Source organism: Diabrotica virgifera, chromosome 9 (genome assembly GCF_917563875.1).
Source record: "Diabrotica virgifera virgifera chromosome 9, PGI_DIABVI_V3a".
In the NCBI taxonomy this organism is placed as follows: domain Eukaryota; kingdom Metazoa; phylum Arthropoda; class Insecta; order Coleoptera; family Chrysomelidae; genus Diabrotica; species Diabrotica virgifera.
Window position 1 is genome coordinate 21,640,726 of NC_065451.1, and position 18,114 is coordinate 21,658,839.

At 32.7% G+C, this 18,114-nt stretch overlaps 1 protein-coding gene across 1 annotated transcript in view; it reads right to left on the reverse strand.

The window, feature by feature from the left end:
* The window catches only part of LOC126891698 (nitric oxide synthase, salivary gland), a 1,179,385-nt gene that overhangs the window by 161,241 nt on the left and 1,000,030 nt on the right, over positions 1-18,114 (reverse strand). The window contains exon 7 of the mRNA XM_050660959.1: positions 8,764-9,045. Within this exon, the coding sequence (XP_050516916.1) occupies positions 8,764-9,045 (282 nt within the window). The remainder of the gene's footprint in view (positions 1-8,763; positions 9,046-18,114) is intronic.

Consider the following 18,114-nt stretch of genomic DNA (forward strand, 5'->3'; position numbering starts at 1 on the left):
TTTTATAAATGCAGTTAAACAGGTCAATCAAAACATTTACTGTTTCATCTTCCACAAGCTTAAGAAGTTCCGATGGAAGTCCATCTGGACCCGGTGATTTGCCATTTTTCATTGTTTTTATAGCATATAGTATTTCTTCTTTAGAGATTTTTGGTCCTTCCTCACCTTGTATGTTACCAATATCATGATCCTCTCTTTCATCGGCAAAGAGTTCTTCTATATAATTCTTCCAGGTCGTAAGCTTTTCTTGTTACGAGTGACTAAATTTAAAAATATAAAAAAAAGCAAAAAAATTAAAAAATTCAAACTCGAAGGATTCTTCGAAAAAACTGTTAGGCAGATTTAATATACAAAAATCTCGCACGTTCGTCAAAAAAAAAAAAGAAAAAAATCTAACACATTCATTAAAGAAAAGCGTGGGACGAAAACCGTTTATTCGATGAAGACGCGCCACGCTTTTCTTTGACGAACGTGTTAGATTTTTTCAATTTTTTAATTAATGTGTAAGAGTTTTTTATATTTAATCTGTCTATGGGCCATTCCACGAACATACGCCTGTTTTGGATTACTTCGACAACGAATATTTTACTGTGCAAAATAAGAAGAACGAAAGTAAATTGCAAATTACATTGTTGTTTATTGGAATAATTATTAGCGCCATTTACTTTCGTACTTCTTATGTTGTACAGTAAAATATTCGTTGTCGAAGTAATCCAAAACAGGCGTATGTTCGTGGAATGGCCCATAACAGTTTTTTTCCAATTATCCTTCGAGTTTGATTTTTTTATTTTGTGCTTTTTGGTTGATTTTTTTATCTATCTATCAATCGGTTTTAAAACGTCTTGCGACGTTGTCCGATGCCTAATTTCCATGACACTCTATCATCCCATTGGCCCTCTCTAAGATCTCTTGCGCTCATCGCCTTCGTTACTCCCTCTCTCCAAGATTTCTTGGGTCTCCCTCTCTTTCTGCGGTTTGGTGGTACCCATTGCATAATTATTTTAGGGAGTCTTGAGTTATCCATCCTCTGGACGTGTCCGTACCATATCAGCTGTTTTCTTTCTATGTCTGTTGTTAGAGAGCCGTCAACCCCCATTCGCTGTCTTATCTCATCATTACGTATTCTCTCTCTGCGTGACACTCCTACTGATCTTCTAAAAGCGTCCATTTCTACTGCCTCCAGTTTTCTTCTGTTGTTTTCGGTTATCCGCCAAGTTTCTGCTCCGTACAATAGACTGCTTTTAATAAGAGATTCGTAGATATTGTGTTTTCTTCTTTTTCCTATTTCATGATTCCACAATACGCTGTTTAGACAACCTATTGTTTTTCTGGATTGTGTTATTCTTCTCTTTATTTCTTCATCATCTTTCCCCGTTGTGTCAAAAACGATTCCTAGATATGTGTAATGGTCGCAGGGCATGATGATTTCATTATTTTCTAATGTGATGTTCGATAGTTCGATACCTATTGGCAGGTATTTTGTTTTTTCTGTATTAATTTCTAGTCCCCACTTTCTATATTCTTCTTGTAATTTCCTTGCCATGTACTCTAAATCATCTTTATCGTTTGCTATAACAACCTGGTCATCAGCAAACTGCAATGTATATAAGCAAATCTCTCCAAGGTCTACGCCCATGCCTCTGCATTTTCGTTTCCACTCTTTCAATGCTTTTGCAACATATATTTTAAATAAGGTCGGTGATACACAACACCCCTGACGTAGACCTTTATTAACCAGGAAGCTTTGCGATAATCTGTTTCCAGTTTTTATTTGTGATGTTGACCCTTCATACAAATTTCTTAAGGCTTTTATTAAGGTGACACTAATATTCGTCTGTCGTAACACTTTCCAGAGTTTGTTTACAGGAACTGTATCGTACGCCTTCTGCAAGTCAATAAACATGAGGTGGGCTTCTTGATTTGTGCTTAATTTTTTTTCTATTAGTTGTTTGAGGCAGAAGATATTATCAGTACAGCTTCTTCCTGTTCGAAAACCTGATTTTTTTATAATATTTTTAAATTCAGTCACTCGTAACTAAAGAAAACCGTTTGTTAAAATTTTTTTTTCATGTTTATTTATTTTTTACTTTTTAGTCTTACACTATTTAAACAATAAACTATATCGTCACGTTTATTAAAATATGTATAAAACATATATGTACTAACATGAAAAGTAGTCGGAATCGGCAAAAAATTTGAAACTTACTATTTATAGTCCAAGTAATGAAGCTTAAAATAGGACAAAACCTCGATATTTTTACAGAATGGATCGATTTGCTTGAAAATTTGAGAATAAGTTGTGGATAGTCCAAGGATCAAAATCTACATGATGCTCAAAGGCTCTTTTACCATAGGGGTGGTTGTCACCCCATCTCGGGGGTGGAAATTTTTTATTATATTTTGACCACAAAAGTTAGTAAAAACATTCATTCTAAGCAAAAAACGTTCCATTCATTTTTTTGATAAAATTAATAGTTTTCGATTAATTCGCTATCGAAAGTGTTAGTTTTATATCGAAAAAATCAATGTAGTTAATAAGTTTTCGAGTAATAACTTCAAAAGTTTTCGTTTTATCAAAACAACTTTACTTAACAAAAATGTACCTTTTGAAACAATAAACAAAACCGTTGCTTTTAATTTTTTTAATACCAATAGTAATCGAGCTATACATCATTAAATGTTAGCTCTTCTTCGTCAAATGCTACATACTGTAGTTTCAAAGTCAAAAGACGGGAAAACTATGCATTTTTCGAGGATAACTGGTTCGAACTAATTTAAAGCATTTTAAAATATCTATCTCCAGAAATAAAAACAAAGCCTTTAGCTCAAAAAGTAAGTGACGTATGTTGAAAAAAATGTTAGTCCCCACTTTTTTCAGCGAAAAAGTGATCCGAAGCAACCTCCTAATCACCACATAATTAAAATTAGTCATTAACCTTATTTGGGCTTCTTTATTTTTATATTATTAATAGGTTCTAGAAGTTTGACCGGCTTAGAATAATTAGTTTAAAAAAAATGGAGTTAGAAGCGAATAACGAATTTTTGTAGTTTGGAAAAAATGGCCTTTTCTTCAGAAAAGAAAGATTAGCATTAGAGGTACGAAAAATTGTTTAAATATGAAATTGTAGACTATTTAATTCTCAGGAAACTGATTTGCAAAACTTTTTACTACAGCAAAAATTAAGTGAGTTATTGATAATTAAAACTTGTAATAACATGCAAAAACCACCTTTACCAACCCTTTCAAAGTCACCTCTTTTTGCGACTGAGGATTTTAAAACGAATTAATATTATTAAGCTTATATACCTTATAAAAACCTACAAAATTCTTTTTTGTCAAACTTTCTAAGATAAAAAATAGAAAAGTTACGGTTAAATAATCAATATATTTTTTTGAAAAGAAAAGGAGAAATCTATTTGGAAGCATAATAATGTAAGCCAGCGGTGTTTTTAGTCATTGGCCTTATTCATTCTTCTTTATTTATGTATTATTATTAGATTTTAGAAGTTTGACTGGCTTAGAAAGATTAGTTTTTAAAAAACTGGAGTTAAAAGCGAATAACGAATTTTTGTAGTTTGGTAAAAATGTCGATTTCTTCAGAATAGAAAGATTACCATCAGAGATACGGAAAAATGTTTAAATATGAAATTGTAGGTTATTTAATTCCCAAGAAATTGGTTTGAGAAAATTTTTTCTAAGCCAAAATTTGAGTGAACCGTAAATTAGTATATTATTGAAAAACACTTATTTTTTCGATATAAAACTAACACTTTCGATAACGAATAAATCGAAAACTATTCATTTTATCAAAAAAATGTATAGAACATTTTTTGCTTAGAATTAATATTTTTATCAACTTTTGCGGTCAAAATATAATAAAAAATTTCCATCCCCGGGATGTGATGGCAACCACCCCCATGGTAAAAGCGCCTTTCGGCATCATATAGATTTTAATCCTTGGACTATCCACTACTTGTTCTCAAATTTTCAAGCAAATCGATCCATTCTATAAAAATTGCGAGGTGAAAAGCTTCAGTTCCTGGACTATTATGAAGCATAACGTAAACAATTAACGTAAAAAGTGAAATTATGTATAGTTCATAATATAGTTAGCTACCATCTGTAATTGGTTCAAGTTTCTTCATTGTAAAAAACATGAGAATTTAGGCATTTTCAATTAAAATCGTTTTTTATTTAAACAATTAATTAACATAAACAAATTTTTTATTGACTATTCGTGTATTGTTCCCGCCAATGCATACGTCATCAAATTTTTAGTCATTTGCATTGAAGAAAAGGCAGTCAAATTAATGTCTAAAGATTTGAAACAAACGATTGAACTAAAAAAAAAGCATTTAAAAAGCATTTAACAAAAACAGCAGATCTACCTTGAAGAGGCGAAAAACTAAACAATGTATAATAATGTTCAACGTTTAACGTTAAACAACGTATAAAAATGGTATACAGCACGACCAAATTCGCTTTGTATTTGAAAGACACTTTTCAAACATTAAAATATATCGTCATGTTTATTAAAATATGTATAAAACATATGATATACAAACATGAAAAGTAGTCGGAATCGGTAAAAAATTTTAAACTTTATAGTTTATTTATGAAGCATAACGTAAACAATTAACGTAAAAAGTGAAATTATGTATAGTTCATAATATAATTAGCTACCATCTGTAATTGGTTCAAGTTTCTTCATTGTAAAAAACAAGAGAATTTAAGCATTTTCAATTAAAATCGTTTTTTTATTTAAACAATTATTAATTAACATAAACAAATTTTTTTTATTGACTATTCGTGTATTGTTCCCGCTAATGCATATGTCATCAAATTTTTAGTCATTTGCATTGAAGAAAAGGCAGTCAAATTAATGTCTAAAGATTTGAAACAAACGATTGAACTAAAAAAAAAGCATTTAAAAAGCATTTAACAAAAACAGCAGATCTATCTTGAAGAGGCGAAAAACTAAACAATGTATAATAATGTTCAACGTTTAACGTTAAACAACGTATAAAAATGGTATACAGCACGACCAAATTCGCTTTGTATTTGAAAGACACTTTTCAAACATTAAAATATATCGTCATGTTTATTAAAATATGTATATAGTCCAGGGCGCATCTGTTTTGAGATGGACGTTGAGAGGTGACTCAAATTTTTTTGCAGAAATTGCTTGAAAATAAATCAAATAATAATATTTGAGTTATCCTCCCTCTCAAAAAGGTCCGGAACATTGTTTAAATAATCAAAATGCCAAAAAATGAAGGAAAAATTCGATTTTTTTCTTCGTTTTTTGATTATAACTTTAAGAGTATTCATTTCCGAGAAAAGTTGTATTGACATAAAAGTTGCGTAATTAAATTTCCTACAATATAAAATTGGTTAAAAATTTAAAAAATAGTCACCCTAGTTGCAAAATAGCAGTAATTGCGAAAAAAACCATACAAAAACAAGTATTCGAATTTTACGTTCTTCAACCAGTTATGCTACACTTAGGACCTTCATATTTCACCCAGAAAAGCTTTATGATACAGTAAAACAATACTGTAAATTTCATTAAGATCGGTTCAATATATTTTGCAAAATAAATTTTGCAATCCAGCTTTCGCAAAAAAAATTCATTTTTTCAAAATGTTACAGGACTGAAAATAAAGCAGATAGCAAGTTGAATTTTTTTTTGCTTATAGAAGTGTACTGTACCTTTCATTTGCAATTTTCAAAACTAAAATCGATTAATTACCACGGCGTCAGAAAATTTTTTAAATAAGCAATAATTTTTGGTGCTACGCGCAGACAGCCGTGTTCGATTCACACAAGTTGATTTCCACCAAAATTTCTTCCAATCTTTAACTAATATATTATTTTATTACTCTATATTTTGTTGTATTTTAATATTTAATTCCACAAAAATCAAACTAATTTTATTATTGTTTGTAAAATATTGTTTAAACAATTGCATATGTTTAAAAATAATAAATTTTTATTATTTAAGTTAAAATATATGAACAAAGAAAGTTTTTGCTAATAAAAGTGTTATTTCAAAGGATAGAGTATGTGTTTTGATTTTGCAATAAACAAATTTATTTATTTATATCGAAATGTAATAAAAATTAAAATGTATCAATCATTATCAAAGGTCATTGGAATGCCCAATCAGAGCAAACTATCCGCTGTCCTGCGCGTAGCACCAATAATTAATGTTTATTTAAAAAAATTCCTGACGCCGTGGTGTTAATTGATTTTAATTTTGCAAAATTGCAAATGAAAGGTACAGTACACTTCTATATGCAAAAAAATTTTCAATTTGCTATCCGCTTTATTTTCAGTCCTGTAACATTTTGAAAAAATGAATTTTTTTTACGAAAGCTGGATTGCAAAATTTATCTTGCAAAATTTATTGAACCGATCATTATGGAATTTACAGTATTGTTTTACTGTATAATAAAGTTTTTCAGGGTGAAATATAAAGGTCCTAAGTGTAGCATAAATGGTTGAAAAACGTAAAATGCAAATACTTGTTTTTGTATGTTTTTTTCACAATTATTGCTACTTTGCAACAAGGGTGACTATTTTCTACATTTTTAACCAATTCTGTATTATAGGGAATTTAATTACGCAACTTTTATGTCAGTACAACTTTTCTCGGAAATGAATACTTTTAAAGTTATAATCAAAAAACCAAGAAAAAAATCGAATTTTTCCTTAATTTTTTGACATTTTGATTGTTTAAACAATGTTCCGGACCTTTTTGAGAGGGAGGATAACTCAAATATTATTATTTGATTTATTTTAAAGCAATTTCTGCAAAAAAATTTGAGTCACCTCTCAACGTCCAAATGTGCTAATATTTTTACAGATGCGCCCTGGTCTAATAAAACATATGATGTACAAACATGAAACGTAGTCGGAATCGGCAAAAAATTTGAAACTTTATTGTTTATTTATGAAGCATACCGGAAATAATTAACGTAAAAAGTGAAATTATGTATTCAGAGAAAAGATACAATACATACAATGGTAATACATTAAAATCATTATATATAATTCCCTATAAATAACCACAAAAATACCACTTGAAGCAGAATGCTTGTGCAGTGGTTAATTTGGTTCATTGTAATGTAACAAAATATCCTGAGTAGGTACACACTATCTTTTCACAGGCAATACAATAATATAATATCTATTACTTAATAATAAGAGAACAAAAAAAAAGCAAAGAGCATTACATTGTTTTTTTGAATAATTAAATAATTAAAGAAAATAATTCTATTTCAAAATCTGGAAAAAAAAATTAAAAATACAGTATTCCTACGATGTACTTATTTATCAAAAAATAACAGCAACAAATGAGAAAAAAAAACACAAATTAAGTACAACAACTATGAGTCCAATATTCAAACACTTGTTTTATTTTCTAACTTCAATTAAATTATGTATAACTGAAAGAGGCGTATCTATAATATATTTCTTTAATTTATTTTTAAATTGTTTTATATTCTTGACATTCTGAACATTTATGGGAAAAACGTTAAAGGACCTAGGTCCTAGGTAAGTGAAACAACGCTGTCCAATTGTTTTTTCACTTTTCGGGGGTATCGCTTTATTCCTGTTTCTGGTGGAGTATTCATGCAAGGGAAACTGTAGTGTTTGTCTATTTTTATATTGATATACAGTAACCGCTTTAATATAGAATTAATATAGAACCGTATAGTTCATATAATTAGCTACAATCTATAAAAGTTTTAAGTTTCTTAAGTTTATGATTTTTTATTTAAACAATTAATAAATATAAAAATTTTTTTTATTGACTATTCGTGTATTGTTCCCGCGAATGCATATGTCTGCAAATTTTTAGTCATTTGCATTGAAGAAAAGGCAACCAAATTAACGTCCAAAGATTTGACCCTACGCCTAACGATTGAACTAAAGAAAAGCGTTTAATTAATTAATACGCCAAAACGAATTCTAATGTTAAGTTTTTCTAAGACTACGATAAAAACACAAATTTTTTGAATTCGAGTTTTGGTTGAAGCGCCTATTTTTATATAAACAAATATATGAGCGTTCAAAATTTGAAACTTTATTATTTATTTATGAAGCATGACGTAAAAAATTAACGTAAAAAGTGGAAATTATCTATAGTTCATATCATTAGCTACAAAAGGTAAAAGTTTCAAGTTTCTACATTGTAAAAAACAAGAGAATTTAAGCATTTAACATTAAAATCGTTTTTTTTTTATTTAAATAATTAATAAACATAACATTTTTTCAATGACTACTCGTGTATTGTTCCCGCGAATGCATATGTCTTGAAATTTTCATTCATTTGCATTGAAGAAAAGGCAGTCAAATTAACGTCTAAAGATTTGACGCAAACTATTGAACTAAAGAAAAGCGTTTAATTAAAGACGGTTATAAAACGTGAGTTTTTTCAATGAAAAATGCATAGTTTCAATCGCAAATAACTTGAAAAGTGTCAATTTTGCAAAAAAAAATTATAGAACAAAATTTACTCAGAATTGGTCACTCTATCGATTTCGATAGCTATTTTGATTAAAAAATGTTCATCCCCTAGATGGGCTTGTTTTGACCCCCAGGGCAAAATCGCAGTTCGGCATAGGGTAGATTTTAAAGAAGAGTGTCATCAGAGCTTAAACTCAAATTTTCATTAAAATTGGTGTTGATTCTCAAAATTCCACAGTTTTACAGGTTTTACAGCTTATAAGTAGTCTATAAATGCAAATACTTACTCGGGATGTACTAAAGGAACTTCAATAACATATTCTTTGGGAATATCAAAAAAATCTGGATCGTGTCCGTTCGCGGACAACACAAGTGGCAGTATGTCCCAGCGACTTCCTTTGCTCTTCCAACCCAACTGCAAGCAAACGTCAGTGAACTCGACGTTGATGGGATCACCTATGACAGTACCATCGGCTTGGCGGTACCCAGCGTAAGCGATGAGCTGCGGGTTCCAAACACGGAAATCGTGCTTACCGTCGGTTCTTTGTGGGAAAATTGTAATGGCTGATCTGTAACAAAGATATGTTTAAATATAACTAAAGATACGGTTTCGATCAAAATAATAGTAAAATCATAAAATAGTTAGAAAAAATCCAACATTTTATCCTTTTTCGTGATAACTTGATGAAACATTTTGCAACATAACTTTCCACTCGTAAGTGCCTCGAGGAAGGGTGTAGTAATGAGTAGGTTTTTTTTTCTATTTTTAATTTTTTTTACCTTCTTCTTTTTTTGGTAAGCATTGTGATTAATTTAATTTATGCATCATTATTTTCAAGAAATATTACTTCCAGCAAAACTTAAATCATCCAAACATTGTGTTAAGTTATTTTCGCGGATATATAAAACAATTTCAGCATTCTTGACGTTTTCAAGTGAAACTGGATCTCACAGAACATCACGAACTTACGTCTTAGCAGAAATAAATGTTTTTCACACTACGTAAAAATAAATGGAACTATAGTAAAGATCTTTCTAAATTTCAGAAGGAAGGTGTGTTCGAGATCGTGGTTAGGATTTATTCTGCGTGTTATTTATACCCTCTTAAAATATTGGAGATTTTCTTATTTCGGGGCGACTCCCTCTCGTCTCATCGCTTACGTACTTATTGTTTGATTTGTTGGTTGTTTAGTTCCAATTCTTTAAACCAGTTTGGGAGCTGTCTTATTCACGTCTCGGGAACTTTTTCTTTGATGGTCGTTGAAAAAGTTTTTTGAGTAGTTGTGTAAACACACATAACGACACGAAAAATTTAAAATAATTTACGTTTGGAAAGCTATATTACTCTAGTTTACACTAGGTTGATTAAATCATAATAGTATCAGCTTGTACCAGTTGTGACAATCTACACACACACACACATGCTCGTATCAACCCCAGCCCTGGGGAACATGTGTGTTCCAATGGAAAAGTGGAACCCACATGTCCGAAGATCAAACCGGTCACACCCCGTAATGGAGTGGTACCTATCTGACCCCCAAGCTATACCTCCACCCCTCCCCATCGAAGGACATACCGAATGGGGAGGCGTTGATCTTAATGTTACTTTGGATGCCCTGGGACATCCTTTGTATTACTTCATGTGGTTAAGCCACCTGGTTTTAGGGGTAGCTAGAAGAGCTTTTCTCCCTATTAATGACTAAGTTAATTTTTTACTTTACTTTGGACTTGTGTCCTAAAAAAATGTGTTCAGGACATCAAGGCACCAATCTAAATCGGTGTCTTGCTGTCCAGACCGTGTGTGCTCGGTCACTCAGCCGGCGAATTGGCAAAATAAATTTTGTTCTCCTCGACGGCTGAGCGCCCGAAAGGTGTGGCCATCAAGCCCACGTCTGTCGGTACGTGACCTTGATGCTCACATTCCGCGGCTATGGTCCATTTGACCTACCTGAAGGGTACTTAGTGCCTGAAGGGCGACATTTGTGTTTCGATATTCTGTGGTTATCTCAATTTTTCATTCTTAAGGGTTTCCTCTATATCCAGCTAACTGCTGTCTAGGCCGTCTATGTACCGTTCTTTGGTTTTGGTCGTAGTTAGTCAATTCTCTTAATAATCTTCTAGGATGGTTTCTGATATTGTTAAATATTTCATGTGCTCTTTCGTCTATCATTCTCAGGACTTTCTTTTGTTGCGTATGTCCAAATACGTATCTTAATGGGACATATGTAGGTATATTCAGAGCTTCCCTGATCATGTGGTTTTGGATGGTTTGTATTTTTTTCTTGTTGGTTTTACACGTTTGCCCCCATGCGGCTGAGGCGTATGTTAGTGTTGGCAAAATTATACAATTTGCCATCCTAATCTTTGTCTTAAATCTCAGTTTACTCCTTCGACCTATTAGCGATGACAGTTGACTCCTAAGGGCTTTAGCTTTGTTGACCGTTTGTTTTACGTGTTCTGTAAAGGTCAGCCTTTTGTCCAACATTACGCCTAGGTATTTGGCTTGATTTGACCATTCAATTTGGGTATCAAATAGGGATAGTACCTCATTTGGTCTGCCTCTTCTTTTTTGGTACATAACGGCCTGTGATTTGTCAGGATTGACAGCTATTTTCCACTGCACACACCATTCTTGTAGTTCGTCAAGAGCTCTTTGTAGATGTCTTGTTGCAAAATCTGGGTGGGTACTGCTAAAAGCTATCACTGTATCATCTGCGTATAGACTTAGCAACGATCTGGGTTCAGTTGGGGTGTCTGCCGTATATATGGTATATATATATGGCGACAACACTGCCCCCTGTGGCACACCAGCCTCCATGGTCCCAACTTCGGACAGGGTTGGCCCTATCCGAACTCTGAACCTCCTGTTGGCTAGGTATGACGAGAGAAGACACGTCATCGCCTCACTATAACCATATTGGTTCATTTTATACAGCAGGCCGTCGTGCCAGACCCTGTCAAATGCTTTACTGACGTCTAGAAAGACGGCCGCTGTATATTTCTTTTCGTTGAACCCTTTCGTGATATATTCTGTTAACCTCAGCACTTGAAGTTCACACGAGTGCTCTGATCTGAATCCGAACTGTGCTTCAGGTATTGTTCCGATTGCTTCAGATTCTTCTTTTAGCCTAACTAATATGACCCGCTCTGCGATTTTGCTTAATGCTGATAATAAGCTTATCGGTCGATAATTCTGTGGAAATGTACCATTTTTTCCTGGTTTTTCAATCATGATTACGTGAGCCTCTTTCCATCTGTCAGGAAAATGTCTTAGTCTTAAGATGTTGTTTATTAAATTTGTTATGTACACTATTGCTTTTCCTGGCAGATTTTTCAGAGCTCTGTTTGTAATCTTGTCCGGTCCTGGAGCTTTTTTAGCATTAGTACGCTTGATCAGCTATCTGACCTCTTCAGGGGAGGTGTGTGTAATACCTGTAATGCCCTTTCTTCTTTTTAGAATTCTACATCTTCGTTCGACTTCTTCTGTGAAGTCTAGATCTTCATCGGGATGATAGTTTTCCCTACATTCTCTTTCTAGCGTGTTTTTCATTACTTCCGCTTTGTCTTCTTCTGTGTACACAATTCCATTTTCACCGTGTAAAGGAGGGATTGGTTTTTTATCTTTTCTTAGTATTTTAGATAGCTTCCAGAACGCGGATTTATTTGGGTTTAGTTGCTGGATATAGTTGTCCCAGTTTTCATTTCGATGATCGTCTAATTGTTTTTTGACTTCCCTGTTCAGTTCATTAGCAATTCTTTTGTCCCCTGGGTTTCTTGTTCTGTTGGCTCTTCTTCTTTTCCTGTTTTTCTCGTTTATCAGTTCTTTCAGCTCATTGCTGATTTCCCTGAATCTTCCTTTTGTTGTTGGAGTTTTTTCTTCTGTGGTGCTGGCCTCGATAGCGTTTTGTATCGTTTTTTCTAGATGTTTAACGCATTCCTCTAGTTCTTCTTTTGTATTTATTGTTGGTATTGCACCAATAGTTTCACTTACTATTCTTTTGTAGTTTGGCCAATTTGTTCGTTTTTTCTTATAGGTTTGCAAGTTGTTTGTTTCTACTGCTCCCAGGGTCAGTACAATTGGGTTGTGATCTGAGTCACCCTCATTCATTGAATATATTTCGTATTGTTGACCCACATTTTGTAGAATTGCTATGTCTAGGAATGTGGGAAGTCTGTTTCCACCATGGAAGCATGTGGGTTCTATGGGTCCCGCCACCATCGTGTTTGGTCGTTCTTCGAGATAGCCACACAATATTCTCCCGTTGCGGTTTGTGGTTCTATCGAACCAGTTCGGAGATCTTGCGTTCAGATCTCCTATAATGATAGAGGGCTCTACTGTGTCTAATATGACATTTAAGTCTTCCTTGAAGATTGGATCATTTGGTCTAACATATGCTGAAACAATTTTCAGCATATCTTTTCCTGTCTTGATCCTCACTATGGTGGCTTCCATAGTGATGAGTCCGTCTGGTGTAGGAATTACTTGGTGTTTGATTCCTTTTTTCACCAAGATCGCCGTGCCTCCTGATGTGTCTGTGTAGTCATTTCTATAGACATCATAACCTGGAAATTTTGTTTTTGTTTTTTGCGTTATCTTAGTTTCTTGTAAGGCTATGATGTCTAGTTCGAGTCTGTTGGAAAACTCGTCCAAGGTGTTAATTTTCTGTTTTAGTCCATTTGGATTCCATGACCCTATACGCAGATCGCCCAACAGATTAGTTAGTTCTGTTTACACCAATATTGCCCATTGCACTCACTACATTGGTCATCCTCTCGAACATGAACATGAAGTTTTTCATCTGTTCATTTACAATTGCCATGAGATTTGCCGTTTCGTTGCTTTGTTTAGTTATTTAGTTATCTGTCGTCTTTGTTATTTTTGCGTAGCTTTTGTTGGTACTTCTGTCTGTAGGTGTGTGTTCTTCTGTTCTGTTTCTTGTTTGGGCCTGTGCGGTGTATGTTTTTCTTTTTGGTGCTTTGGAGCATCCTCTGTAATTAGCTGTGTGGGCTTCGCCAGAGTTTGCGCACTTTGGTTCGGTGTTCCTGTCCTTTGTGCATTCGCTGCTAATGTGTGATCCGCCACACTTAACGCATTTAGTTCCACAGTGACAGGCTTTGGATCCATGGTAGAATCCTTGGCAGTTATAGCACTGCATAACTTCTGTATTTTTTCTTATTTCTTCTTCGATATATATTTTCATGTAACAGAGAGTTGTCAAGCTTTTCATTTTTTCTTTATCTTCTTCGTTTATTGTAACTAAGAAAAGTGGCAATTTTTTCTTGTCTTCCTTCTTGGAGATCATATTTGTTACTTTAATCGCCATGATTCCGTTTTTGTTAAGTTCTTTTTGTATATTGCCTGTTTCTGTTGTTTCATGTAATCCTCTGATTACTAATCTTGTGGTGCGTTCTGAATCTATTGGATAAGCGATGTATTCAATAGGACTTTCAGGGTTCTTTGTATTTTGTTCTTCAAGTATCTTGATCATTGCTAGGTACCCTTCTCTATTATTTGTCTGGATGGCGATTGACCTTCCAGATTTAGCGAATTTATTAGCGGATCCGATTCCCCTTTCTGCGGCTTTTTGTAATATCTCTTGGCTTTTTCCTATCGATTTGAGGATAATCGCCGGTGGTTTGGGTGCAGCCTTCGTTGGCTGTTCTTTTTCTGTTGTTGTTATGGTATTATGTTTTTGCTCTGGTAGTTTGGGAATACTGTTTTTCGATTTTTCTTTTTCATTTTCGTTTTCAGTCTCCATTTCTATTTCAGTGTGTTGATCTTTCTCTTGTTCATATTTCTTTCTTAGCATGCCTCTGGCTACGCATGCTTCTTCATTTCTCTATTGTATTATTAATGTCTGCTTTTCAGCAGCGCTAATATTTTTCGGTTCTTCTTCTGTGACGTTTTTTTCTGTTATTTTGCTTTTTTTGTTTTGTTTTTTCTTCTGTTGCTGCTGGGTTGTCCATTCAGCATTGTTGTTTTCCATTTCAATCAAGTTTTCTTTATTTGGACTATTAGCAGAAGTTTTACGTCTTCCCTTTTCATGCATATTTGTTGGTTCTTCTACCGTCGTTTTCTTCTGCGTTTGTTTTTCAGCTTGCGTTGGTTTTTCGTTCGATTTTGATATCAGTTTTTCCTTTTCCGCATGTTTGTCTATCATCTCAAGTAGCTTTTGAGTTAGTTTATGTATTTCTTGATCTTTGCCGGTTATTTTCTCTTCTAGTTTGGCCATTTGGAACTTGTTTTCTTCTTGCATTTGATGGATTTGATTCATTAGGCGCTTATTTTCCGCCTCCATTTTTTTCATCTGTTCAGTTAATGTGTCCAATGACCGAACTAGTTCTTTGTGGTATGTGTCCATTTCTTTGGCACGTTTAATTTCTCCTTTGTCTGAGCCGCTTCCTAAGGAATTGAGCCTTTTTCTTTTCTCTTTTTGTACGTTGCTTATATTTGTACTATTTTCACTGATTTCATCTTCCCTTTCACTTATTTCACCCTCGCTAGAATTATTATGGGAAATACATGTGGATATATTACTATTACTATATCGTATAAGAAACAACACGGACTCCTCCACCAAAATCTAAGGTCCATTCTATTCGTTTTTGACATTTTTGTGGTGTAGGCTCGTCGGATCGTGGCGTAAGAGGCGCCGTTGGAAAGGGAAGGGGATGGTGAATACAAATACATAGAAAAATTAAACATGGCAACATGGTCAAAACGGCATTACGTCATATCTTCGCTGTTATTGGTCCAATTGTTACGTTTGAGGCGTTACATAAAAGGGGAGGGGATATTGAGGCTAACAAAGCAAAGTTCAAACACAGTGGTATTGTCAAAAGAGCACTACATCATATCTTCGTTGTTTTTAACATGATTTTGACGTACGAGACGTTAAAGGAAAGGGGAGTAGATATTCAATACGTATAGATAGAAAAAAAAAACACAATGGCATTGCCAAAATGACACTATATCGTATATCCATTGTTATTTGTATGAATTTTAACATTCGAGAGGTTTAATGAAAGAGGAGGGGGTAGCGAATATGTTGAGATAAAAAACAAACACATCGACATCACCAAAAGTGCAACATATCGTATCTTCATTGCTATTGGTCCTATTTTAACGAAACAGACGTCGAATGAAAGGAAAATAATAGGAAAAAACAAACATGACAACATTGCCAAAACAGCACTCTTTCGTATCTTTGTTGCTCTACTAAATACAAACGTGCGAGAAGGAATTGCTCCAGGGTAAAAATATAAATATATAAGACTTATCTAGAGACTAAATTAATATTATTTAATTTTTTTATTATTTTTTTAAGTTTGTATTATGATTTCTACTTTATCAATATTAAGAATAAATACAAAAAAACCTGCTTTTACTGCCAATACTAAATTATTTGAGTTACACTGTTTATATTAATATTTAACCTTCAATTATTTAAATCAAAAATTAAATGTTTTGTAACAGAATCTGTTCAAACAAAATTTGTACATCTCCGTCACATTTTGATTCGTATTTTTTTTTAAACAAAGCAGCCTTTCTCATCCCTCGCTACTACCCAAATCAAGAAGTATCAAGGAGTAACATTAAGTATCATCGGTGTGAAGATTACACTTTCGACAAGGTTAGAATATCGTTAGAAAGCGAAAAAGTTACTGAAATGTTCTTAAATGGACCTTTTCGGTTTTTGCTGATCTATTATATTCACGTCTTAGCCACTATAGATACGGTTTACTGATATCTGAGAATGCGACGAAATGCGGCAAAGGGCAATTAAGGGGCTTCGTTTCGATTAATTACATCAATTGGCCGATTACGAGACAAACCACGTGGGTCCACCAAATTATCTCCACCTATTGGGATAATCATGATTGATATTCGTTTCTCGAGTTTTTTGGGACTTTAAGGGTAGATATAAATAATATATGTAATTAGTTATTCCTTCTTGAGTTATTTAGTTATCTTATTTATATAAATAAATATTATAGTTATTTAGTTAAGGTATCTTATCTAACAAGTCCAATTAAGTTTTTTATCTTAATATTCAACCGCAAAATTTAGCAAATTGTATATTTTTTTTATATATTGTAACGCTATAAACGTCACATCTTTGTTATTTTATTTTTAAATAATTATTTTACTCTATTTTCTTTAATAATTCATTAATTTCTTATAATGAAAGTTTATTTTTGATTTGATCTTAACGATTACTACTGCATATTATACCTGGATAGAACATTGTGTTCCAGTTTTTTTTTGAGAAAAATTTCTCAGCTTTGTTCGAAATTTTTCTGGTGGGTGGTAGGAGTGTGTAACGTTATAAATACCTATCACATCTTTGTTTTTTTATTTTTAAATAATTTTTTTATGATATTTTCTTTAATAATTCATCATTGTTTTACTGGTTTCCCGTTAAAAACTTGTTTGGCGCCCTCTTTTTCCTATCTAGGTAATTTTCATTACATTATAACATCTGATTTTATTCTTTTTTTTAATGGCATGGACTACCTGTCAATCAGCCAGTCAAACATGACTACTATATCAAAAAAGAATAAACATTTAAAGACCGTAAAGTCCATAAAACAACAATAAAGAAGAAAAATTAGTTCAGTTGCTGTTGAGACGTAATTTAAGTACTGAAATTAAAAAGATAGTACTAAGCTGAGGTAAGCTAATTATAGCTTCCTTTCAACATCATAGGTGTGTTCAAAAACGATCTACAAAAATTTAACAACAATAACAATAATATATAAGAATAATAAACAAGACTGATTTTATTCTAAAACATTATGTTCTACATACAGTGCGTCCATGAAGTAACGCATAAATTCATTATTTCGTAAACCGGAGACTTTAAGGAAAAATCGCGAAAAAGGTCGATTTTTATTTTTATATTACGATTTTTTAGCATACATATCATACTAGTGACGTCATCCATCTGGGCGTGATGACGTAATCGATGATTTTTTAAATGAGAATAGGGGTCATGTAATAGCTTATTTGAAAGGGCACGTAATTTTCTATTTAATAATATAAACATTAATATGATTATTTATACGGTGTGTCCAAAAAATGTTTTTTAAATTAAATTAATTGGTACAAAAAGATGAATGTATGTAATTTGTTTAATTTTTAATATATTTTATTGGTGCCAGAAAACATAAAAATGTTTTATTTAAAAAATAAACATTGATTTTCGCCTAAGCGTAATGTTAAACTTCCAAGAGGCAGGTGGGTGGCAGCTCTAACATTGAATTTAAGCGAAAAGCAATATTTATTATTTGTCAAATAAACATATATTCCTGTTTTCTGAAAAAAGTAAAACGAATTTTAAATTAAATAAGTTACATACATTCTTCTTTTTGTCTCAATTAATTTAATTCAAAAATTCTTTTTAGACACCCTGTATAAATAGTTATGTTAAAGGTTGTATTAGTAAATAGAGAATTGAATATCCTTTTAAATGAGCTGTCACATGACCCCTATTCTCATTTTAGAAATTCATCGATTACGTTATCATACCGAGATGGATGACGTCACTGTTGATGAACGCCATACCTGTTTCGGAATTTTTCCTTAAAGTCGCTGGTTTACGAAATATTGAATTTATGCGTTACTTTATGGACGC